We start from the raw sequence: 25567 nt of genomic DNA on the forward strand, positions 1-25567 counted from the left end.
ATGGCAAGGGACCTTGTCAAGCACGAGTCCTTGCAAAGCAGCAAGGAAGTGTCGTCGGCGTACTGCGTCACCTTAACGCGCAGACCGCCACTTCCAGGGATTAACAAGCCTTCCACCCCTGTGTCTGCCCTAATGGCAGCCCCCAGAGGCTCCATGTACAGTACGAAGAGGAGAGCCGAGAGCGGGCACCCCTGCCTGACCCCTGACGAGAGGTCAAAACGTCACCCATGTGACCGTTTACGCTAACCCGGCACCCCGCTCCGACATATAAAGTACGGATCCATCCTATGAACTTTTCCCCAAATCCTAATCTACCTAATACTCTGAAAAGAAAAGATCTATTCACGCGATCAAAGGCTTTCGCCTGATCAAGCGCTGCTACCATTAAAGGCAGACCTCTATCTTCTACCCAAGCGATGGAGTCCCTAATCAACTGCAGGTTCCACCTGATAGAGCGGCCCTCTACCCCGCACGTCTGATCCTCACGAACGACGTAGGGAAGGGCTGTGCGCAACCGATCCGCTAAGACCTTTGCAAGTATCTTGTAGTCTACACACAGCATGGTCAATGGCCGCCAGTTGCCAAGGTCTGTGGCGTCCCCCTTCTTGTGAAGAAGTGACAGCACACCGACGGTCATTGATCCCCCCGGGAACCCCGTCTCGAGAATGGCCTTCAAGACTTCGAGGACCACCGGTCCGAGTATCCCCCAAAACTTGAGGTAAAACTCGGCCGGCAGCCCATCCATCCCAGGTACCTTCCCTTTTCCCATCCTCCTAAGGGCGCTCTCAACCTCTTCTAGGGAGATCTGAGCCTCCATCGCTTCTCTAATGTCCTCCGGCAATCGCCGGGACAAGTGTTCTAAAAACACATTTCCCTGCTCTACATCTACTTCCCTCTCCTTAAAGAAACTTCGGAAATGATCAGTTGTTACTCTGACCATCTCCTCCGGCTCTCTAGCTACACTACCATCTTCTTTCCTAACCCCGTACATTACCTTTCTACTCTGTCTATCCCTTAACCGACTTAAAGAACATTGTGGAACAAGTCTCGTTATGTTCTAAAAAAGCCGCTATGCGCACGCTCCAGGAAAGCTCGAGCCTTCCGCTCCTGCAGCTCCCTGAGTTGCGCCTTCAGGGCAGTGGATCTCTCCCAGTCGACCGACCCGCCGAGGTTGCCTGCCTCGTACTCGAGTTCGAGCAACCTATGGATATGATCCACCTCCCTCCTTTCCTCCCCTTTTTCTCCTCTTACAATATCCTATAATAAAGATCCTAATCCTTACCTTGACTAAGTCCCACCACTCCAACACCCCTCGCACATGGACCGGAGGCCCTCAAACCCTCGAAACACACCAATAAAGGCATTAACAAAGGCTTGCTCATCCAGCACCTCCCGATCTAACTTCCAATACCCCCTACCGAAGAGGCAGACTGGAGAACTCACCTGCAGGAGCACCCCGTCGTGATCTGAAAAGAACACAGGCAACAGCCGACCAGACAACTGACCCAAGGACCTGGATAGAAAAATATAGTCAAGCCTCCGCGCAACCCCCTGGAGTTGCGCCAAGTGGGACCGGCCATTTTCGGAGTAGTGTGCAGGCCACCATCAACCAGACCATGGCAAGCCATTAGCCCGGTGATGGCGCCTGCACTGCTGTCCCCCCTACCCCTAAATCTATATTAAAGTCCCCCCCTATCACCAACTGCCTATTTGTGACACACAGGGGCGTCAGACAGTCCACCATCTCCCTCCTGTCTGCCGCCACCTGTGGTCCGTACACCCCAACTAATCTATACCTACAATCTCTTAATGTGACATCCACCCCCAAAACCCTCCCCTGCATAACAACAAAAGTATCCTCAACTTTTACCTCCCTATTCCCAAACAAGATCCCTACCCCCGAAGAGTGAACCCCCCCTATACCCCAAACTGATTCCCCTTTATCCCACTCCCTCTTAAACCTCACAACATCCCCCCCATCCCTTAGGTGAACCTCCTGTAAAAACAAAAATCAAACCCCACACCCTCTAAATAACTAAACACCGCCCTTCTTTTTATCCTATCCCTCAAACCCCTTACATTTAAACTAACAAAAGTAATTTTATCCATAATGAAAACATTAACAACAACCTACTAATAACAAAAAACAAAACAAGAGGCTCACCCGATGCTCCCCCGCTCCATCTCCTCCGACAGGGAAGTAAAAATGCTCCCCTCATCCGAAGGATACAGATCCTCCTCAGATGAGCCCACCTGCTTGCGCACAACTTGGGACACTCTGTCTCCCCCTTCCTCTAAGACCCCCAAGTCATCTGCCCATGAAGCCGGGAAGGGTTGGGGATGGAGGTTTCCGGCTTCTCTGAACAGCCTTGCGACCCTCCATCCCCAGGATGCAGAGATAGAGTAGAGGTCGTCATGTCCATTTCCTCTAGGGGTAAAGGGAGGGATGAGTCCTGTGAGGACAGGGGGCCACATCAGCGGCACTGTCTTTAACCCCCATCGCACGCTTGCCTGCCCCTTCCCCTATGCCTCCCACCTCTTTCTGCACATCACCCTTCCGCTTCGTCCTCTTCTTCTTGCCGACGTAGGGTTCCTGCTCCAGTTCCGGGATCACCCTCCCCTACTGACGATTCCTTCCCATCCTGCCCGAGTTCGAGCGGCACACCAGAGTCTGAGGCCCACTCCCCTGCCCTTGACCCCAACACCGGAAGATTTTCCACCATTTCTACCAGGGCCCCAAGCCCCTCCACCCCATCAAGTAATGATCCCATGCTCTCCATTCCTCCACCCGCCTCCTCCACCTCCGGCTTCTGGATAGCGGACCCCTCACCTCCTTTCACTGACGGCCCTGATGTCACCTCTTTCCCGGCCCTTGCACGTGGAGTGGGCGTTGGTGAGGATGGTCTCTCCTGCTCCTTCTTCTCTGGGTCTTTCTTGCTAGACCCAGGGTCCCTTCTTTGCAGATGTTCCCCACAGAGTCTCCTCCTTCCTTTCTGCCTGCCGTCGCCTCGGCATATGACTGCCGACGGGACGGACAGTCCCGGAACAGGTGCAGCCTACTACCACACCCGTGGCATTCCTTCGGCTCCCTACAGTCCTTTGCCTCATGCTCCCCCGATTTGCAAAACCTGCATCTCCCTGTACTGCAGGCAGCTGTAACGTGCCCATACTCCCTACATTTCTTACAGAAAGGGGGTTGACGGGTGTAAAGAGCATCCCCCTGTCCGAACCCAGAGAAAAGACCGCCGGGGGATGTAGGAAGCCATCAAACCCTTCCTTATCCGGCCTAAGGAGCACCTGGAACTGACGGCGGCCATTCCAGAATCCCAAAGAGTCCTTCACATATCTTGCCCCTGATGTGACGTCACAAAAACGGCCCAGAAATGCCCCTATGGCGATATCCGTTACATGAGGATTGTACATATGTACATTAATAGTTCTGAAATTGGTCTTAGACAGACATGTTACATTGAAAAAGGACAATGGCTTCTCTCCAGCAGCCGCTTTGGCTCTGTCCATTATAATGTCGCACATACCTTCTGTATGAAAGGTCACGTCATATGCTTCCTCCATAGCATTTCCCTGCAGACACATAACCTCTGGGACTTTGACTTTCAGGGCCCCCATCAAAACGGTTCTTCCAAAGGAATCTCTTGGCAAGCGTGTATCTTCTTCCTTCTTCCAAGCGAAACGGATTGTGTTCTTAAGTCCAGTCCTGGGGACCGACCCTGCGCTACTGTTGTTCGCCATCTCTTCACGGAAAAAAACGAAAACCAAGTTGAAAAATAACTTAACTGGCTTTCCTTCTTACTCCCTCCGGCCTTCGACCTTCTGACTCAGCGGGCTTTGGGGCACCTCGGTACCAAGCTTGATCTGAGCCAAAAGGCCGAGAAGCGATAACCCACAAATTGACCCCTGCACCCGCCGGGCCCCCGGGGGCCTCGGCAGACCTCATCGGTTTGGCAAAAGTTGGCTCCTCCTCACCCAACGCTTCCCTGGTGACAGGCGGGTGTGTTTTTTTTTAAAAGTCGCTAATGCGTCGTTAGGTCACTAGCTCTTTAATCCTATTGCGACTATTTGTTCAATGCCCGGCAAATACACCAGTCATCGTCGGGCTTGAACTCAATTGCCCGAGCGACTACTTTGAGTGGAAAAAATACGCCGGTCGGTCAGCCGGCTTCAAGTCAAACGCCTGAGCAAAAGTCTCGGCGTCATCTCTGTCAATTTCTCTTGAAACAAGATACCGGGCTCTGCCAGAAGCAAAGCCCTTCCAAAAATACGTTGAACTCGTAAGTGTTCCTCTCCACGGAAGTCTTTAGTAAAAGGCGAAAGGCTTGTGCGTAATGAAGAGAAACCAGAGTCGTATGGAAGTCAGAGGTCGGGGCCCGAGACACACACGGTGCACTCTAGGCCGGGTCCCCGCGGGTGGTCCCCGAACCCACTCTTCCAAGTTTTCGAGGGCTGTGGGTAAAAAGTCACAGACAGACAGACAGACAGACAGACAGACAGACAGACAGACAGACAGACAGACAGACAGATAGATAGACAATCCTGGTGAAGTGATTGTATTTTTGGGGGCTCAAAAAAACACACACACACACAATCCTGGTGAAGTGATTGTATTTTTTGGGGGCTCAAAACACACACACACACACACACACACACACACACACACACACACACACACACACACACACACACACACTCCTGGCCAATGTTTTTTTTTTTTTTTTTTTTTTTTTAAGTAAAATGGCGGGAAAACGGGGGACCCCCATGAAGGGGGCTTCGCACTTGTTTCAGTTTGGATGATTCTTCTTTTTTCATTCCTTCTCTTCTTCTGCTAGCTGTTTTACATAGCTTGGTGTATTTCTTTTTCCTTGACAATGGGAGAAAAGTGTTGCACCATTCCCGGAGGTACTGCAATACCGGGTCGATGCGTGGAGCGGACGGAGCAAGCCCCATTTCCGACTCCCTGTTCGAAAAATCCATTTAATATGTAGTCCCCCGATGGGGGACGTATCAGATATTAAACTGATAAGAACAGATTTTTTTTTTTGAAAAAATAATTTATTACGTTCAATACCATTCATTCTTTACAAAATCATATATTCCTTCAAACTCAAATAATGGTATTTTAATTTATAAAACAAACCAAAAAACCCCAAAACAAAACTCAGGGGAGCATCATCCCTCCCCGTCATCCTAAACACTAACTTTCCCTATCTTCCCGTCCCTAATCTAAAATAACCCCAGCCCTAATCCCCCCTTCCATCTCTCCCGGGCAGCGTGCTGCCCCCACTTCGTCTCCTCCCTCTTCATCCTCCCCCTCAAATCTCCTTCCACCCTCCTCACTATTCCTTCCACCCCCCAATCTCTCCCTGTCTTGACCATGTTCTGCCTGGCTTCCCACAGCCCTCGCTTAAAGAGGCTCATGAGAAGCCAGAGCAGAAACCTATCCCTATCCGTCCCCTCGCTCTCCCTACACCTCTCTCTAACCTAGCCCAAGTCAAAATAAAATCCCCTCTAACCCTTCCTAACAACACCCGTGCCTTTGCCCATACTACTCCGGCAATGGCACAGTCCCAAAAGACATGGCGCACAGTCTCCTCCCTGCCACAAGAAAGCCTTGGGCAGGTGGGGGATCGCGCCAAGCTATGCCGGTACATGGTGGAGCGTACCGGCAAACACTTGTGGAGGCTCAACCAATTCAGGTCCTTGAGCCTGTTGTCCAGGCCCCGCGCCTGCACTCCCTCCCAGACCGCCGCCGGGATGCCCACCACAGGTGCCGGACTTACTGCCCGTCTAACCTCCTCGTACAGGTGCCTGTGATCTAAACCTACTCGGGCGACTTCAACCTCGGGGTGCGCCCGCAGCCACTTGGCCGCATGGCCAAAGTGCCACGGCAGCTGTTCCGCCCGAGGACCCGTGTTAGACCACACCATTACGCTTCTCGCCTGATATGAGAAGAACACCCGCAGGAGGTAACCGGACGGGTGTAGTACCGGCTGAGCAAGCTCCGTCAACAGAAATGAAACAAAAATTGCGTCCAGCTTGAGGGGGAGATGTGGTACCCCCCTACCTCCCTCCCCGATGGGACAGATCATGCGTGCCCTGGCGACCCACTCGTACCTGCCACCCCACATGAACTGAAACACCAGCCTCACTAGAGGCCTCCTCAGACTAGCCGGCAATGGGTAGATGTACGCCAAATACAATAGAGATGGCAATACATCCACCTTGAGAACCAGGACCTTGCCTAAAAAGGACAAAGACCTAGCCCTCCACATCGCTAGCTTCTTCTGTACCACTGCGATGCCCATGTTCCAGTTCAGCGTCGCTGAGCCGGAGGTCTCAAAATGGACCCCGAGTATCCTCAGGGCCCCGTTACAGAGAGATAACCCTCCGGGCACATCCGTCCTACCACTCCATCTTCCGAAAAACTTAACGGAAGACTTCGCGTGGTTAAGAACCGCCCCCGACGCTCGGGTGAAGTCCCCAATAATGGCAAGGGACCTTGTCAAGCACGAGTCCTTGCAAAGCAGCAAGGATGTGTCATCGGCGTACTGTGTCAACTTGACACGGAGACCGCCACTTCCAGGGATCAGCAAGCCCTCCACCCCTGTGTCTGCCCTAATGGCAGCCCCCAGAGGCTCCATGTACAGAACGAAGAGGAGAGCCGAGAGCGGGCATCCCTGCCTGACCCCAGACGAGAGGTCAAAAACGTCACCTAAGTGACTGTTTACACTAACTCGGCACCCTGCTCCGACATATAATGTACGGATCCATCCTATAAACTTCTCCCCAAATCCTAATCTACCTAACACCCTGAATAGAAAGGATCTATTCACGCGATCAAAGGCTTTCGCCTGATCTAGCGCTGCTACCATTAAAGGCAGCCCCCTATCTTCTACCCAAGCGATGGAGTCCCTGATCAACTGTAGGTTCCATCTGATCGAGCGACCCTCTACCCCGCACGTCTGATCCTCATGGACGACGTAGGGAAGGGCTGTGCGCAACCGGTCCGCTAAAACCTTTGCAAGTAGCTTGTAATCTACGCACAGCATGGTCAACGGCCGCCAGTTGCCAAGGTCAGTTGCTTCCCCCTTCTTATAAAGAAGTGACAGCACACCGACCGCCATTGATCCCCCCGGGACCCCCGTCTCAAGGATGGCCTTCAAGACTTCGAGAACCACTGGTCCAAGTATACCCCAAAACTTGAGGTAAAACTCGGCCGGCAGCCCATCCATCCCAGGTACCTTCCCTTTTCCCATCCTCCTGAGAGCGCTCTCAACCTCCTCAAGGGAGATCTGAGCCTCCATCGCATTTCTAATGTCCTCCGGCAATCGCCGGGACAAGTGTTCTAAAAACACATTTCCCTGCTCTACATCTATTACCCTCTCTTTAAATAAACCTCGGAAATGATCAGTTGTTACCCTGACCATTTCCTCCGGTTTTCTAACTATGCTACCATCTTCTTTCCTCACCCCATGCATTATCTTCCTACTCTGTCTGCCCCTAACCGACTTAAAGAACATAGCGGAACAAGTCTCATTATGTTCTAGAAAGCCATTATGCGCACGCTCCAGGAAAGCTCGAGCCTTCCGCTCCTGCAGCTCCCTGAGCTGCGCCTTCAGGTCAGTGGATCTCTCCCAGTCAATCGACCCGCCGAGGTTGCCTGCCTCGTACTCGAGTTCGAGCAACCTTTGGATACGATCCACCTCCCTCCTTTCCTCCCTTTTTTTTCCTCTTACAATATCCTATTATAAAAGCCCTAATCCTTACCTTAACTAAATCCCACCACTCTAACACCCCCTCGCACATGGACCGGAGGCCTTCAAGCCCCCGAAAGAAACCAAAAAAAGGTGTCAACGAAAGCTTGCTCCTCCAGCACATCCCGATCTAATTTCCAGTACCCCCTACCGAAGAGGCAGACTGGCGACCCCACCTGCAGGAGCACCCCGTCGTGATCCGAGAAAGACACAGGCAACAGCCGCCCAGACAACTGACCCAAAGACCTAGATAGGAAAATGTAGTCGAGCCTCCGCGCAACCCCCCGGGAGTTGCGCCATGTGGGACCAGCCATTGTCGGAGTAGAGTGCAGACCTCCATCAACCAGACCATGACAAGCCATTAGCCCGGTGATGGCGCCTGCACTACTATCTCCCCTACCCCTAAATCTATATTAAAATCCCCCCTATCACTAAGTGCCTATTTGTAACACACAGGGGCGTCAGACAGTCCACCATCTCCCTCCTGTCTGCCGCCACCTGTGGCCCATACACCACCACTAACCTATACCTACTATCCCTAAAAGTGACATCCACCCCCAACACCCTCCCCTGCATTACAACAAAGGATCCCTCCACCTTCACCTCCCTATTCCCAAACAAAATCCCCACCCCTGTAGAATGCACCCCACCTATACCCCAAACTGACTCCCCCTTATCCCACTCCCTACTAAACCTGATGACATCCCCTCCATCCCTCAGGTGAACCTCCTGTAAAAAACAAACATCAAAACCCACCCCTTCCAAAAAACTAAATACCGCCCTCCTCTTAACAAAATCCCTTAAACCCCTTACATTTAAACTAAAAATATTAACAGAAAATTTCATTTAAAAATAAATTATAAAACCTTACATCAATGAAATGCAAACCCCAAATTAACCAAAAACAGGAGACTCACCCGATGCTCCCCTGCTTCGTCTCATCCGGCGGGGACGTCCTCTCCTCTCCTGACGTCCCCCCGTCCTCCTCCATCTCTCCAACCCAGGATGCAGGGATGGTGTTAGGCCTTGGAGTTCCCTGCATCCTGGGTTCCCCACCAACACCCTCCTCTCCTCTCTCCCCAACGGCAGCTGGACTGAGGTCAAGAGCAGGAGATCCCACCTCCCCAAGCAGGAGTTGAGATCCCCCCTCAGACACCCAGCCCAGCGCCACGCCCTGGGAGTCTCCCTCCACCAGCTGTTGGGGGGCTGAGGCAAACAACGATGCCAAAGGCGTTCTTCCCTCCCCCATCACACGCTTGGCCACCCCCTCCCCCCCCTCACCCCCCTCCCTCTCACAGCATGCCGAGCTCCCCCTCTTCCCTTTCTTCTTCGGCTTTGGAGGCAGCGGAGAGACACCACTCCCCCTCTCCGCCAGCTCCTCCACCATTCCCCTCAACTCCTCAACGAGGGCGCTCGACATGCTGTCCCCCCACTCCCTCACCCCCCTTCCCTCCTCCTCCTCCTCCCCCGCCACCGGCACCCCCTCCACCACCTCTCCCTCCATTGTCGCTGTCTCTCGCTCCTCCACTCCCTTTCTTCCTTTCGATTCCTTTCCTTCTTCTGCTCCCGTGTCTTCTTTTTTCCCTTGCCCTCCTGCTGTCACTCCTTGCTCCTCTTCTTTCCGTTCTTGTCTCTTGTCCTTTTCCTTTGATGTCCTTCCTTCCCCTCTTCTTCCCCCATCCCCCGCTCCTGTTCCCCCCCCAGCTGCAGACGCGTATGACCTCTGACGAGCCGGGCACTCCCGCCACAGGTGTGCTGACGAGCCACACCCGTGGCACGCCTTAGGCTCGTCGCAGTCCCTCGCCTCGTGCTCCGCAGATCCACAAATTCTGCACTTTTTTGTGCTGCACGAGGCAAGGATATGACCGTAGGCCATACAACGCCTGCAGAACGGGGGCTGACGTGCGTAAAACAACGTCCCCCTGTCAGCCCCCAGGGAGAACATCGCAGGGGGATGGAGGTAACCACCCTGTCCCTTAGGGTCCTCCCTGAGCAGGGCCTGAAATCCTCTCCTCCCAGTCCAAAACCCCAGGGAGTCCCTTATGAGCCTCCCTGAGGAGACCTTGTCCATATACCGCCCTAAAAAGGCCCTCACCTCTTCGTCCTTGACATGCGGGTTATACATAGTTACTGTTACTACCCTGAAGCTGTTCCTTGCCAGGCTCGTAACTTCATAATGGCACATTGGCCTTTCTCCTTCCACCGCCTTCACTTTCTTCATGATTTCATCATGTTTTTCTTCCGTATAGCATGTCACATCGTATGCCCTCTCCATCTGGTTACCCTGGAGGCAGAGGACATCTTTCACCATCAATTTTAGGCTTCCCATTAGGATGGTTCTTGCAAAAGTTTCCCTCCCGAATTGCTCGACCTCCTTGTCTTTCCAGGCAAATCTGACGGTGTTTGCCAATCCGACTCCCGGCACCGTCCTGCTCTGTGTATTTTTCTCCATCTTGTCAAGAAAAAAGCTCTCTTAAAAAGAAGCCCAAGAAAAAAAGGATATCGGATAAATCCGATTCCTATCAGCAAAAAACAAAAAAAATTTCCTCCCTCCTGCCTTCCTTCGACCTTTTGGCTCAGCGGGCTTTGGGGCACCTCGGTACCAAGCTTGATCTGAGCCAAAAGGCCGAGAAGCGATAACCCACAAATTGACCCCTGCACCCGCCGGGCCCCCGGGGGCCTCGGCAGACCTCATCGGTTTGGCAAAAGTTGGCTCCTCCTCACCCAACGCTTCCCTGGTGACAGGCGGGTGTGTTTTTTTTAAAAGTCGCTAATGCGTCGTTAGGTCACTAGCTCTTTAATCCTATTGCGACTATTTGTTCAATGCCCGGCAAATACACCAGTCATCGTCGGGCTTGAACTCAATTGCCCGAGCGACTACTTTGAGTGGAAAAAATACGCCGGTCGGTCAGCCGGCTTCAAGTCAAACGCCTGAGCAAAAAGTCTCGGCGTCATCTCTGTCAATTTCTCTTGAAACAAGATACCGGGCTCTGCCAGAAGCAAAGCCCTTCCAAAAATACGTTGAACTCGTAAGTGTTCCTCTCCACGGAAGTCTTTAGTAAAAGGCGAAAGGCTTGTGCGTAATGAAGAGAAACCAGAGTCGTATGGAAGTCAGAGGTCGGGGCCCGAGACACACACGGTGCACTCTAGGCCGGGTCCCCGCGGGTGGTCCCCGAACCCACTCTTCCAAGTTTTCGAGGGCTGTGGGTAAAAAGTCACAGACAGACAGACAGACAGACAGACAGACAGACAGACAGACAGACAGACAGACAGACAGACAGACAGACAGATAGATAGATAGACAATCCTGGTGAAGTGATTGTATTTTTGTGGGGGGGCTCAAAAACACACACACACACACAATCCTGGTGAAGTGATTGTATTTTTTGGGGGGGGCTCAAAAACACAACACACACACACACACACACACACACACACACACACACACACACACACACACACACACACTCTCCTGGCCAATGTTTTTTTTTTTTTATTTTTTTTTTTTTAAGTAAAATGGCGGGAAAACGGGGGACCCCCATGAAGGGGGCTTCGCACTTGTTTCAGTTTGGATGATTCTTCTTTTTCCATTCCTTCTCTTCTTCTGCTAGCTGTTTTACATAGCTTGGTGTATTTCTTTTTCCTTGACAATGGGAGAAAAGTGTTGCACCGTTCCCGGAGGTACTGCAATACCGGGTCGATGCGTGGAGCGGACGGAGCAAGCCCCATTTCCGACTCCCTGTTCGAAAAATCCATTTAATATGTAGTCCCCCGATGGGGGACGTATCAGATATTAAACTGATAAGAACAGATACTACACTTGATCTGAGCCAAAAGGCCGAGAAGCGATAACCCACAAATTGACCCCTGCACCCGCCGGGCCCCCGGGGGCCTCGGCAGACCTCATCGGTTTGGCAAAAGTTGGCTCCTCCTCACCCAACGCTTCCCTGGTGACAGGCGGGTGTGTTTTTTTTTTAAAAGTCGCTAATGCGTCGTTAGGTCACTAGCTCTTTAATCCTATTGCGACTATTTGTTCAATGCCCGGCAAATACACCAGTCATCGTCGGGCTTGAACTCAATTGCCCGAGCGACTACTTTGAGTGGAAAAAAATACGCCGGTCGGTCAGCCGGCTTCAAGTCAAACGCCTGAGCAAAAAGTCTCGGCGTCATCTCTGTCAATTTCTCTTGAAACAAGATACCGGGCTCTGCCAGAAGCAAAGCCCTTCCAAAAATACGTTGAACTCGTAAGTGTTCCTCTCCACGGAAGTCTTTAGTAAAAGGCGAAAGGCTTGTGCGTAATGAAGAGAAACCAGAGTCGTATGGAAGTCAGAGGTCGGGGCCCGAGACACACACGGTGCACTCTAGGCCGGGTCCCGCGGGTGGTCCCCGAACCCACTCTTCCAAGTTTTCGAGGGCTGTGGGTAAAAAGTCACAGACAGACAGACAGACAGACAGACAGACAGACAGACAGACAGACAGACAGACAGATAGATAGATAGACAATCCTGGTGAAGTGATTGTATTTTTGGGGGGGCTCAAAAAAACACACACACACACACACACAATCCTGGTGAAGTGATTGTATTTTTTGGGGGGCTCAAAAAAAACACACACACACACACACACACACACACACACACACACACACACACACACACACACTCTCCTGGCCAATGTTTTTTTTTTTTTTTTTTTTTTTTAAGTAAAATGGCGGGAAAACGGGGGACCCCCATGAAGGGGGCTTCGCACTTGTTTCAGTTTGGATGATTCTTCTTTTCCATTCCTTCTCTTCTTCTGCTAGCTGTTTTACATAGCTTGGTGTATTTCTTTTTCCTTGACAATGGGAGAAAAGTGTTGCACCGTTCCCGGAGGTACTGCAATACCGGGTCGATGCGTGGAGCGGACGGAGCAAGCCCCATTTCCGACTCCCTGTTCGAAAAATCCATTTAATATGTAGTCCCCCGATGGGGGACGTATCAGATATTAAACTGATAAGAACAGATTTTTTTTTTAGAAAAAATAATTTATTACAATCAATACCATTCATTCTATACAAAATCAAATTTTTCATTCAAAGTAAATCCATAATGGTATTTTTAATTTACAAAACAAACGAAAAACCCCAAAACAAAAACTCAGGGGAGCATCATCCCTCCCCGTCATCCTACACACTAACTTTCCCTATCTCCCCGTCCCTAATCTAGAATAACCCCAGCCCTAATCCCCCCTTCCATCTCTCCCGTGCAGCATGCTGCCCCCACTTCCTCTCCTCCCTCTTCATCCTCCCCCTCAAATCACCTTCCACCCTCCTCACTATTCCTTCCACCCCCCAATCTCTCCCTGTCTTGACCATGTTCTGCCTGGCTTCCCACAGCCCCCGCTTAAAGAGGCTCATGAGAAGCCAGAGCAGAAACCTATCCCTATCCGTGCCCCTCGCTCTCCCTACACCTCTCTCTAGCCTAGCCCACGTCAATACAAAATCACCTCTAACCCTTCCTAACAACACCCGTGCCTTCGCCCATACTACTCCGGCAATGGCACAGTCCCAAAAGACATGGCGCACAGTCTCCTCCCTGCCACAAGAAAGGTCTTCGGCAGGTGGGGGATCGCGCCAAGCTATGCCCGGTACATGGTGGAGCGTGCCGGCAAACACTTGTGGAGGCTCAACCAATTCAGGTCCTTGAGCCTGTTGTCCAGGCCCCGCGCCTGCACTCCCTCCCAGACCGCCGCCGGGATGCCCACCACAGGTGCCGGACTTACTGCCCGTCTAACCTCCTCGTACAGGTGCCTGTGATCTAAACCTACTCGGGCGACTTCAACCTCGGGGTGCGCACGCAGCCACTTGGCCGCATGGCCAAAGTGCCACGGCAGCTGTTCCGCCCGAGGACCCGTGTTAGACCACACCATTACGCTTCTCGCCTGATACGAGAAGAACACCCGCAGGAGGTAACCGGACGGGTGTAGTACTGGCTGAGCAAGCTCCGTCAACAGAAATGAAACAAAAATTGCGTCCAGCTTGAGGGGGAGATGTGGTACCCCCTACCTCCCTCCCCGATGGGACAGATCATGCGTGCCCTGGCGACCCACTCGTACCTGCCACCCCACATGAACTGAAACACCAGCCTCACTAGAGGCCTCCTCAGACAAGCCGGCAATGGGTAGATGTACGCCAAGTACAATAGAGATGGCAATACATCCACCTTGAGAACCAGGACCTTGCCTAAAAAGGACAAAGACCTAGCCCTCCACATCGCTAGCTTCCTCTGTACCACTGCGATGCCCATGTTCCAGTTCAGCGTCGCTGAACCGGAGGTCTCAAAATGGACCCCGAGTATCCTCAGGGCCCCGTTACAGAGAGATAACCCTCCGGGCACATCCGTCCTACCACTCCATCTTCCGAAAAACTTAACGGAAGACTTCGCGTGGTTAAGAACCGCCCCCGACGCTCGGGTGAAGTCCCCAATGATGGCAAGGGACCTTGTCAAGCACGAGTCCTTGCAAAGCAGCAAGGATGTGTCGTCGGCGTACTGTGTCAACTTGACACGGAGACCGCCACTTCCAGGGATCAGCAAGCCCTCCACCCCTGTGTCTGCCCTAATGGCAGCCCCCAGAGGCTCCATGTACAGAACGAAGAGGAGAGCCGAGAGCGGGCATCCCTGCCTGACCCCAGACGAGAGGTCAAAAACGTCACCTAAGTGACTGTTTACACTAACTCGGCACCCTGCTCCGACATATAATGTACGGATCCATCCTATAAACTTCTCCCCAAATCCTAATCTACCTAACACCCTGAATAGAAAGGATCTATTCACGCGATCAAAGGCTTTCGCCTGATCTAGCGCTGCTACCATTAAAGGCAGCCCTCTGTCTTCTACCCACGCGATGGAGTCCCTGATCAACTGTAGGTTCCACCTAATAGAGCGGCCCTCTACCCCGCACGTCTGATCCTCATGGACGACGTAGGGAAGGGCTGTGCGCAACCGGTCTGCTAAAACCTTTGCAAGTAGCTTGTAATCTACGCACAGCATGGTCAACGGCCGCCAGTTGCCAAGGTCAGTTGCTTCCCCCTTCTTATAAAGAAGTGACAGCACACCGACCGCCATTGATCCCCCCGGGACCCCCGTCTCAAGGATGGCCTTCAAGACTTCGAGGACCACTGGTCCAAGTATACCCCAAAACTTGAGGTAAAACTCGGCCGGCAGCCCATCCATCCCAGGCACCTTCCCTTTTCCCATCCTCCTGAGAGCGCTCTCAACCTCCTCGAGGGAGATCTGAGCCTCCATCGCATTTCTAATGTCCTCCGGCAATCGCCGGGACAAGTGTTCTAAAAACACATTTCCCTGCTCTACATCTATTACCCTCTCTTTAAATAAACCTCGGAAATGATCAGTTGTTACCCTGACCATTTCCTCCGGTTTTCTAACTATGCTACCATCTTCTTTCCTCACCCCATGCATTATCTTCCTACTCTGTCTGGCCCTAACCGACTTAAAGAACATAGAGGAACAAGTCTCATTATGTTCTAGAAAAGCCATTATGCGCACGCTCCAGGAAAGCTCGAGCCTTCCGCTCCTGCAGCTCCCTGAGCTGCGCCTTCAGGTCAGTGGATCTCTCCCAGTCAATCGACCCGCCGAGGTTGCCTGCCTCGTACTCGAGTTCGAGCAACCTTTGGATACGATCCACCTCCCTCCTTTCCTCCCTTTTTTCCTCTTACAATATCCTATTATAAAAGCCCTAATCCTTACCTTAACTAAATCCCACCACTCCAACACCCCTCGCACATGGACCGGAGGCCTTCAAGCCCCGAAAGAAACCAAAAAGGTGTCGACGAAAGCTTGCTCCTCCAGCACATCCCGATCTAATTTCCAGTACCCCCCTACCGAAGAGGCAGACTGGCGGCCCCACCTGCAGGAGCACCCCGTCGTGATCTGAGAAGAACACAGGCAACAGCCGCCCAGACAACTGGCCCAAAGACCTAGATAGAAAAATATAGTCGAGCCTCCGCGCAACCCCCCCGAGAGTTACGCCATGTGGGACCCGCCATTGTCGGAGTAGTGTGCAGGCCTCCATCAACCAGACCATGGCAAGCCATAAGCCCGGTGATGGCGCCTGCACTACTATCCCCCGCTAACCCTAAATCTATGTTAAAATCCCCACCTATCACCAAGTGCCTATTTGTGACACACAGGGGCGCCAGACAGTCCACCATCTCCCTCCTGTCTGCCGCCACCTGTGGCCCATACACCACCACTAACCTATACCTACTATCCCTAAAAGTGACATCCACCCCCAACACCCTCCCCTGCATTACAACAAAAGTGCTCTCTACTCTAACCTCCCTATTCCCAAACAAAATACCCACCCCCGTAGAGTGAACCCCACCTATACCCCAAATTGATTCCCCCTTATCCCACTCCCTACTAAACCTGATGACATCCCCTCCATCCCTCAGGTGAACCTCCTGTACAAAACAAACATCAAAACCCACCCCTTCCAAAAAACTAAAAACCGCCCTCCTCTTAACAAAATCCCTCAAACCCCTTACATTTAAACTAAAAATATTAACAGAAAATGTCATTTTTAAAAATTAAATTACAAAACCTTACATCAATGAAATGAAAACCCCAAATTAACCAAAAAACAGGAGACTCACCCGATGCTCCCCTGCCTCGTCTCATCCGGCGGGGACGTCCTCTCCTCTCCTGACGTCCCCCCGTCCTCCTCCATCTCTCCAACCCAGGATGCAGGGATGGTGTTAGGCCTTGGAGTGCCCTGCATCCTGGGTTCCCCACCAACACCCTCCGTTTCTGTCTCCCTGTAGGCTGCTGGACTGAGGTCGAGAGCAGGGGACCCCACCTCCCCAAGCAGGAGTTGAGATCCCCCTCAGACACCCCAGCCCAGCGCCACGCCCTGGGAGTCACCCTCCACCAGCTGTTGAGGGGCTGATAAAAATAACGAGGACAAGGGCGTTCTTCTTTCCCCCATCACACGCTTGGCCACCCCCTCCCCCCCACACCCCCTCCCTCTCACAGCCTGTCAAGCACACCCTCCTCTTCCCTTTCTTCTTTGGTGTTGGAGGTAGCGGGGAGACACCACCCCCTCTTCCCCGCTATCTCCTCCACCATTCCCCGCATCTCTTCAACAAGGGCGCTCGACAAGCTGTCCCCCCACTCCTTCACTCCTTCTTCCTCCTCCGGTCCTTCTTCTGGTCCCGTCTCAGCTTCTCCTTCCATTTCCGCCACCGTTCCCTCCTCCACCTCCTCTCTCGCCACTGCCCCAGTCTCCTTCTTCTCTGTTCCTTCCGCCTCCTTCCCCTCCTCTCCTTCTGTTCCAGCCTCCTTCCTCCCGTCCTTCTCCTTCCGTGCAGTCTTTTCCCCTGTGCCATTACCTTCATCCAGGCCCTTACTTTCCTTTCTTCCCCCCATCCCCCGTTCTCCCTCCAGCTGCAGACGCGTACGACCTCTGACGAGCCGGGCACTCACGCCACAGGTGTGCTGACGAGCCACACCCGTGGCAAGCCTTGGGCTCGTCACAGTCCTTGGCCTCGTGCTCTCCCGACCCACAGAACTTGCATTTTCTGGTGTTGCACGAGGCCAGGATATGACCGTAGGCCATACAACGCCTGCAGAAAGGAGGCTGACGGGCATAGAATAACGTCCCCCTGTCAGCCCCCAGGGAGAACATCGCCGGGGGATGGAGGTAGCCACCCTAAACCCTTCGGGTCCTCCCTGAGAAGGGCCTGGAACCCTCTCCTCCCGTTCCAGAACCCCAGGGAGTCCCTGAGGTGCCTCGCTGAGGAGACGTTTTCCACGTATCTCCCCAGAAAGGCCCTCACCTCCTCATCCTTTACATGGGGATTGTACATGGTGACGGTGACCACCCTGAAATTGTTCCTTGCCAGGCTGGTCACCTCGTAATGGCACAGGGGTCTTGCTCCTTTCCCTTCCCTCACCTTCTTCATAATATCGTCATGCTTCTCCTCCACATGAAACGTCACATCATATGCCTTCTCCATCGGGTTCCCCTGAAGGCATAGAACATCTTTAACCTGTAGATTCAGGTAGCCCATCAGGATATTTCTCCCAAACGTATCTCGTCCCCATGGCTCCGTCTCCTTGTCCGTCCAGGCAAACCTCACGGTGTTGGCCAAGCCAATCCCTGGAACCTGCCTGATTGGCTTTTGCTGCTCCATCTCTTCCAACAAAAATGCTCTCTTAAACAAGAAGCCAAAGAAAAAAGAAATCCGAAAACTCCGATTCCCGCCAAAAAAAAAACAAAATAAAATTTTCCTCCCTCCTGCCTTCCTTCGACCTTCTGGCTCAGCGGGCTTTGGGGCACCTCGGTACCAAGCTTGATCTGAGCCAAAAGGCCGAGAAGCGATAACCCACAAATTGACCCCTGCACCCGCCGGGCCCCCGGGGGCCTCGGCAGACCTCATCGGTTTGGCAAAAGTTGGCTCCTCCTCACCCAACGCTTCCCTGGTGACAGGCGGGTGTGTTTTTTTTTAAAAGTCGCTAATGCGTCGTTAGGTCACTAGCTCTTTAATCCTAGTGCGACTATTTGTTCAATGCCCGGCAAATACACCAGTCATCGTCGGGCTTGAACTCAATTGCCCGAGCGACTACTTTGAGTGGAAAAAATACGCCGGTCGGTCAGCCGGCTTCAAGTCAAACGCCTGAGCAAAAAGTCTCGGCGTCATCTCTGTCAATTTCTCTTGAAACAAGATACCGGGCTCTGCCAGAAGCAAAGCCCTTCCAAAAATACGTTGAACTCGTAAGTGTTCCTCTCCACGGAAGTCTTTAGTAAAAGGCGAAAGGCTTGTGCGTAATGAAGAGAAACCAGAGTCGTATGGAAGTCAGAGGTCGGGGCCCGAGACACACACGGTGCACTCTAGGCCGGGTCCCCGCGGGTGGTCCCCGAACCCACTCTTCCAAGTTTTCGAGGGCTGTGGGTAAAAAGTCACAGACAGACAGACAGACAGACAGACAGACAGACAGACAGACAGACAGACAGACAGACAGACAGATAGATAGATAGACAATCCTGGTGAAGTGATTGTATTTTTTTGGGGGGCTCAAAAACACACACACACACACAATCCTGGTGAAGTGATTGTATTTTTTGGGGGGCTCAAAACACACACACACACACACACACACACACACACACACACACACAACACACACACACACACACAATCCTGGTGAAGTGATTGTATTTTTTTGGGGGGCTCAAAAAACACACACACACACACACACACACACACACACACACACACACACTCCTGGCCAATGTATTTTTTATTTTTTTTAAGTAAAATGGCGGGAAAACGGGGGACCCCCATGAAGGGGGCTTCGCACTTGTTTCAGTTTGGATGATTCTTCTTTTTCCATTCCTTCTCTTCTTCTGCTAGCTGTTTTACATAGCTTGGTGTATTTCTTTTTCCTTGACAATGGGAGAAAAGTGTTGCACCGTTCCCGGAGGTACTGCAATACCGGGTCGATGCGTGGAGCGGACGGAGCAAGCCCCATTTCCGACTCCCTGTTCGAAAAATCCATTTAATATGTAGTCCCCCGATGGGGGACGTATCAGATATTAAACTGATAAGAACAGATTTTTTTTTTTTAGAAAAAATAATTTATTACGTTCAATACCATTCATACAATACTACAAAATCATATATTCCATTCAAACTCAAATAATAATGGCATTTTTAATTTCATAAAACAAACCGAAAACCCCAAAACAAAAACTCAGGGGAGCATCATCCCTCCCCGTCATCCTAAACACTAACTTTCCCTATCTTCCCGTCCCTAATCTAAAATAACCCCAGCCCTAATCCCCCCTTCCATCTCTCCCGGGCAGCGTGCTGCCCCCACTTCGTCTCCTCCCTCTTCATCCTCCCCCTCAAATCTCCTTCCACCCTCCTCACAATTCCTTCCACCCCCCAATCTCTCCCTGTCTTGACCATGTTCTGCCTGGCTTCCCACAGCCCTCGCTTAAAGAGGCTCATGAGAAGCCAGAGCAGAAACCTATCCCTATCCGTCCCCCTCGCTCTCCCTACACCTCTCTCTAACCTAGCCCAAGTCAAAATAAAATCCCCTCTAACCCTTCCTAACAACACCCGTGCCTTTGCCCATACTACTCCGGCAATGGCACAGTCCCAAAAGACATGGCGCACAGTCTCCTCCCTGCCACAAGAAAGCCTTGGACAGGTGGGGGATCGCGCCAAGCTATGCCGGTACATGGTGGAGCGTACCGGCAAACACTTGTGGAGGCTCAACCAATTCAGGTCCTTGAGCCTGTTGTCCAGGCCCCGCGCCTGCACTCCCTCCCAGACCGCCGCCGGGATGCCCACCACAGGTGCCGGACTTACTGCCCGTCTAACCTCCTCGTACAGGTGCCTGTGATCTAAACCTACTCGGGCGACTTCAACCTCGGGGATGCGCCGCAGCCACTTGGCCGCATGGCCAAAGTGCCACGGCAGCTGTTCCGCCCGAGGACCCGTGTTAGACCACACCATTACGCTTCTCGCCTGATACGAGAAGAACACCCGCAGGAGGTAACCGGACGGGTGTAGTACTGGCTGAGCAAGCTCCGTCAACAGAAATGAAACAAAAATTGCGTCCAGCTTGAGGGGGAGATGTGGTACCCCCCTACCTCCCTCCCCGATGGGACAGATCATGCGTGCCCTGGCGACCCACTCGTACCTGCCACCCCACATGAACTGAAACACCAGCCTCACTAGAGGCCTCCTCAGACTAGCCGGCAATGGGTAGATGTACGCCAAATACAATAGAGATGGCAATACATCCACCTTGAGAACCAGGACCTTGCCTAAAAAGGACAAAGACCTAGCCCTCCACATCGCTAGCTTCTTCTGTACCACTGCGATGCCCATGTTCCAGTTCAGCGTCGCTGAGCCGGAGGTCTCAAAATGGACCCCGAGTATCCTCAGGGCCCCGTTACAGAGAGATAACCCTCCGGGCACATCCGTCCTACCACTCCATCTTCCGAAAAACTTAACGGAAGACTTCGCGTGGTTAAGAACCGCCCCCGACGCTCGGGTGAAGTCCCCAATAATGGCAAGGGACCTTGTCAAGCACGAGTCCTTGCAAAGCAGCAAGGATGTGTCATCGGCGTACTGTGTCAACTTGACACGGAGACCGCCACTTCCAGGGATCAGCAAGCCCTCCACCCCTGTGTCTGCCCTAATGGCAGCCCCCAGAGGCTCCATGTACAGAACGAAGAGGAGAGCCGAGAGCGGGCATCCCTGCCTGACCCCAGACGAGAGGTCAAAAACGTCACCTAAGTGACTGTTTACACTAACTCGGCACCCTGCTCCGACATATAATGTACGGATCCATCCTATAAACTTCTCCCCAAATCCTAATCTACCTAACACCCTGAATAGAAAGGATCTATTCACGCGATCAAAGGCTTTCGCCTGATCTAGCGCTGCTACCATTAAAGGCAGCCCCCTATCTTCTACCCAAGCGATGGAGTCCCTGATCAACTGTAGGTTCCATCTGATCGAGCGACCCTCTACCCCGCACGTCTGATCCTCATGGACGACGTAGGGAAGGGCTGTGCGCAACCGGTCCGCTAAAACCTTTGCAAGTAGCTTGTAATCTACGCACAGCATGGTCAACGGCCGCCAGTTGCCAAGGTCAGTTGCTTCCCCCTTCTTATAAAGAAGTGACAGCACACCGACCGCCATTGATCCCCCCGGGACCCCCGTCTCAAGGATGGCCTTCAAGACTTCGAGAACCACTGGTCCAAGTATACCCCAAAACTTGAGGTAAAACTCGGCCGGCAGCCCATCCATCCCAGGCACCTTCCCTTTTCCCATCCTCCTGAGAGCGCTCTCAACCTCCTCGAGGGAGATCTGAGCCTCCATCACATTTCTAATGTCCTCCGGCAATCGCCGGGACAAGTGTTCTAAAAACACATTTCCCTGCTCTACATCTATTACCCTCTCTTTAAATAAACCTCGGAAATGATCAGTTGTTACCCTGACCATTTCCTCCGGTTTTCTAACTATGCTACCATCTTCTTTCCTCACCCCATGCATTATCTTCCTACTCTGTCTGCCCCTAACCGACTTAAAGAACATAGCGGAACAAGTCTCATTATGTTCTAGAAAGCCATTATGCGCACGCTCCAGGAAAGCTCGAGCCTTCCGCTCCTGCAGCTCCCTGAGCTGCGCCTTCAGGTCAGTGGATCTCTCCCAGTCAATCGACCCGCCGAGGTTGCCTGCCTCGTACTCGAGTTCGAGCAACCTTTGGATACGATCCACCTCCCTCCTTTCCTCCCTTTTTTCCTCTTACAATATCCTATTATAAAAGCCCTAATCCTTACCTTAACTAAATCCCACCACTCTAACACCCCCTCGCACATGGACCGGAGGCCTTCAAGCCCCGAAAGAAACCAAAAAAGGTGTCAACGAAAGCTTGCTCCTCCAGCACATCCCGATCTAATTTCCAGTACCCCCTACCGAAGAGGCAGACTGGCGACCCCACCTGCAGGAGCACCCCGTCGTGATCCGAGAAAGACACAGGCAACAGCCGCCCAGACAACTGACCCAAAGACCTAGATAGGAAAATGTAGTCGAGCCTCCGCGCAACCCCCCGGGAGTTGCGCCATGTGGGACCAGCCATTGTCGGAGTAGAGTGCAGACCTCCATCAACCAGACCATGACAAGCCATTAGCCCGGTGATGGCGCCTGCACTACTATCTCCCCCTACCCCTAAATCTATATTAAAATCCCCCCCTATCACTAAGTGCCTATTTGTAACACACAGGGGCGTCAGACAGTCCACCATCTCCCTCCTGTCTGCCGCCACCTGTGGCCCATACACCACCACTAACCTATACCTACTATCCCTAAAAGTGACATCCACCCCCAACACCCTCCCCTGCATTACAACAAAAGGATCCCTCCACCTTCACCTCCCTATTCCCAAACAAAATCCCCACCCCTGTAGAATGCACCCCACCTATACCCCAAACTGACTCCCCCTTATCCCACTCCCTACTAAACCTGATGACATCCCCTCCATCCCTCAGGTGAACCTCCTGTAAAAAACAAACATCAAAACCCACCCCTTCCAAAAAACTAAATACCGCCCTCCTCTTAACAAAATCCCTTAAACCCCTTACATTTAAACTAAAAATATTAACAGAAAATTTCATTTAAAAATAAATTATAAAACCTTACATCAATGAAATGCAAACCCCAAATTAACCAAAAAACAGGAGACTCACCCGATGCTCCCCTGCTTCGTCTCATCCGGCGGGGACGTCCTCTCCTCTCCTGACGTCCCCCCGTCCTCCTCCATCTCTCCAACCCAGGATGCAGGGATGGTGTTAGGCCTTGGAGTTCCCTGCATCCTGGGTTCCCCACCAACACCCTCCTCTCCTCTCTCCCCAACGGCAGCTGGACTGAGGTCAAGAGCAGGAGATCCCACCTCCCCAAGCAGGAGTTGAGATCCCCCCTCAGACACCCAGCCCAGCGCCACGCCCTGGGAGTCTCCCTCCACCAGCTGTTGGGGGGCTGAGGCAAACAGCGATGCCAAAGGCGTTCTTCCCTCCCCCATCACACGCTTGGCCACCCCCTCCCCCCCCTCACCCCCCTCCCTCTCACAGCATGCCGAGCTCCCCCTCTTCCCTTTCTTCTTCGGCTTTGGAGGCAGCGGAGAGACACCACTCCCCCTCTCCGCCAGCTCCTCCACCATTCCCCTCAACTCCTCAACGAGGGCGCTCGACATGCTGTCCCCCCACTCCCTCACCCCCCTTCCCTCCTCCTCCTCCTCCCCGCCACCGGCACCCCCTCCACCACCTCTCCCTCCATTGTCGCTGTCTCTCGCTCCTCCACTCCCTTTCTTCCTTTCGATTCCTTTCCTTCTTCTGCTCCCGTGTCTTCTTTTTTCCCTTGCCCTCCTGCTGTCACTCCTTGCTCCTCTTCTTTCCGTTCTTGTCTCTTGTCCTTTTCCTTTGATGCCCTTCCTTCCCCTCTTCTTCCCCCATCCCCCGCTCCTGCTCCCCCCAGCTGCAGACGCGTATGACCTCTGACGAGCCGGGCACTCCCGCCACAGGTGTGTTGACGAGCCACACCCGTGGCACGCCTTGGGCTCGTCGCAGTCCCTCGCCTCGTGCTCTCCAGATCCACAAATTCTGCACTTTTTTGTGCTGCACGAGGCGAGGATATGACCGTAGGCCATACAACGCCTGCAGAAACGGGGGCTGACGTGCGTAAAACAATGTCCCCCTGTCAGCCCCCAGGGAGAACATAGCGGGGGGATGGAGGTAGCCACCCTGTCCCTTTGGGTCCTCCCTGAGTAGGGCCTGAAATCCTCTCCTCCCATTCCAAAACCCCAGGGAGTCCCTTAGGAGCCTCGCTGAGGAGACCTTGTCCATATACCTCCCCAGAAAGGCCCTCACTTCTTCGTCCTTGACATGGGGGTTATACATGTTGACTGTTACCACCCTGAAGTTGTTCCTTGCCAGGCTTGTGACCTCATAATGGCACATCGGCCTCTCCGCTCCAACTTCTCTCACTTTCTTCATGATTTCATCATGCTTTTTCCTCCGTTATAGCAAAGTCACATCATACGCGCTTCCATCGGGTTCCCTTGGAGGCAAAGGACACGTCCTTCACCGCCAATTCAGGATACCCCATCAGGATCGTTCTTGCAAATGTTTCTCTCCCGAATGGCTCCAACTCCTTGTCTCTCCAGGAAAATCTCACCGTGTTTGCCAGACCCATTCCAGGAACCGACCTGCTGTGTGTATTCTGCTCCATCTTTGTCCTAGAAAAAAGTGATCTCTAAAAAAGAAGCCAGGAAAAAAAGATGATAAATCCGATTCCTAAACAAAAAAAAAAAACTTCCTCCCTCCTGCCTTCCTTCGACCTTTTGACTCAGCGAGCTCTGGGGCACCTCGGTACCAAGCTTGATCTGAGCCAAAAGGCCGAGAAGCGATAACCCACAAATTGACCCCTGCACCCGCCGGGCCCCCGGGGGCCTCGGCAGACCTCATCGGTTTGGCAAAAGTTGGCTCCTCCTCACCCAACGCTTCCCTGGTGACAGGCGGGTGTGTTTTTTTTTAAAAGTCGCTAATGCGTCGTTAGGTCACTAGCTCTTTAATCCTAGTGCGACTATTTGTTCAATGCCCGGCAAATACACCAGTCATCGTCGGGCTTGAACTCAATTGCCCGAGCGACTACTTTGAGTGGAAAAAATACGCCGGTCGGTCAGCCGGCTTCAAGTCAAACGCCTGAGCAAAAAGTCTCGGCGTCATCTCTGTCAATTTCTCTTGAAACAAGATACCGGGCTCTGCCAGAAGCAAAGCCCTTCCAAAAATACGTTGAACTCGTAAGTGTTCCTCTCCACGGAAGTCTTTAGTAAAAGGCGAAAGGCTTGTGCGTAATGAAGAGAAACCAGAGTCGTATGGAAGTCAGAGGTCGGGGCCCGAGACACACACGGTGCACTCTAGGCCGGGTCCCGCGCGGTGGTCCCCGAACCCACTCTTCCAAGTTTTCGAGGGCTGTGGGTAAAAAGTCACAGACAGACAGACAGACAGACAGACAGACAGACAGACAGACAGACAGACAGACAGATAGATAGATAGACAATCCTGGTGAAGTGATTGTATTTTTTTGGGGGGCTCAAAAACAAACACACACACACACACAATCCTGGTGAAGTGATTGTATTTTTTTGGGGGGCTCAAAACACACACACACACACACACACACACACACACACACACACACACACACACACACACACACTCTC

General features: G+C 52.6%; 1 protein-coding gene, 6 non-coding genes and 3 pseudogenes across 7 annotated transcripts; all 10 read right to left on the minus strand.

Moving 5' to 3' along the window:
* Window positions 1-4246: 4246 nt before the first annotated feature.
* LOC123724797 (U5 spliceosomal RNA) lies at window positions 4247-4363 on the minus strand. The gene has a single exon (XR_006757274.1). It is a non-coding gene; the product is annotated as a U5 spliceosomal RNA (small nuclear RNA).
* Window positions 4364-4892: 529 nt separating this feature from the next.
* On the minus strand, window positions 4893-5067 carry LOC123724720 (uncharacterized; annotated as a pseudogene).
* A 5688-nt stretch (window positions 5068-10755) lies between these two features.
* On the minus strand, window positions 10756-10872 carry LOC123724798 (U5 spliceosomal RNA). The gene has a single exon (XR_006757275.1). It is a non-coding gene; the product is annotated as a U5 spliceosomal RNA (small nuclear RNA).
* Window positions 10873-11428: 556 nt separating this feature from the next.
* Window positions 11429-11619, minus strand: LOC123724793 (U2 spliceosomal RNA). The gene has a single exon (XR_006757270.1). It is a non-coding gene; the product is annotated as a U2 spliceosomal RNA (small nuclear RNA).
* Window positions 11620-11970: 351 nt separating this feature from the next.
* Window positions 11971-12087, minus strand: LOC123724799 (U5 spliceosomal RNA). Its single transcript, XR_006757276.1, has one exon. It is a non-coding gene; the product is annotated as a U5 spliceosomal RNA (small nuclear RNA).
* A 531-nt stretch (window positions 12088-12618) lies between these two features.
* LOC123724703 (uncharacterized) lies at window positions 12619-12793 on the minus strand (annotated as a pseudogene).
* Window positions 12794-17171: 4378 nt separating this feature from the next.
* LOC123724549 (zinc finger CCHC domain-containing protein 3) lies at window positions 17172-23539 on the minus strand. Its single transcript, XM_045688717.1, has 3 exons — window positions 23120-23539; window positions 17477-17982; window positions 17172-17391 (listed from the first exon to the last, which is right to left on the minus strand). Exons 1-3 carry the CDS (start codon window positions 23537-23539, stop codon window positions 17172-17174), a joined length of 1146 nt encoding a protein of 381 aa, XP_045544673.1.
* Window positions 18500-18616, minus strand: LOC123724800 (U5 spliceosomal RNA). Its single transcript, XR_006757277.1, has one exon. It is a non-coding gene; the product is annotated as a U5 spliceosomal RNA (small nuclear RNA).
* LOC123724702 (uncharacterized) lies at window positions 19231-19407 on the minus strand (annotated as a pseudogene).
* Window positions 23540-25101: 1562 nt separating the features above from the next.
* On the minus strand, window positions 25102-25218 carry LOC123724801 (U5 spliceosomal RNA). The gene has a single exon (XR_006757278.1). It is a non-coding gene; the product is annotated as a U5 spliceosomal RNA (small nuclear RNA).
* Between the last annotated feature and the right edge of the window lie 349 nt (window positions 25219-25567).

The sequence above is a fragment of the Salmo salar genome, chromosome ssa10 (genome assembly GCF_905237065.1).
Source record: "Salmo salar chromosome ssa10, Ssal_v3.1, whole genome shotgun sequence".
Lineage (NCBI taxonomy): Eukaryota > Metazoa > Chordata > Actinopteri > Salmoniformes > Salmonidae > Salmo > Salmo salar.

Coding starts and splice junctions, on each gene's coding strand:
- LOC123724549 (XM_045688717.1), bottom strand. CDS start 23,539: ATGTCGAGCGCCCTCGTTGAGGAGTTGAGGGGAATGGTGGAGGAGCTG. Junction 17,983..23,119: donor ACACCATCCCTGCATCCTGG/GTTGGAGAGATG, acceptor TTCTTGTTTAAG/AGAGCATTTTTGTTGGAAGA. Junction 17,392..17,476: donor GAGGACCCGAAGGGTTTAGG/GTGGCTACCTCC, acceptor TCCTTTCTGCAG/GCGTTGTATGGCCTACGGTC.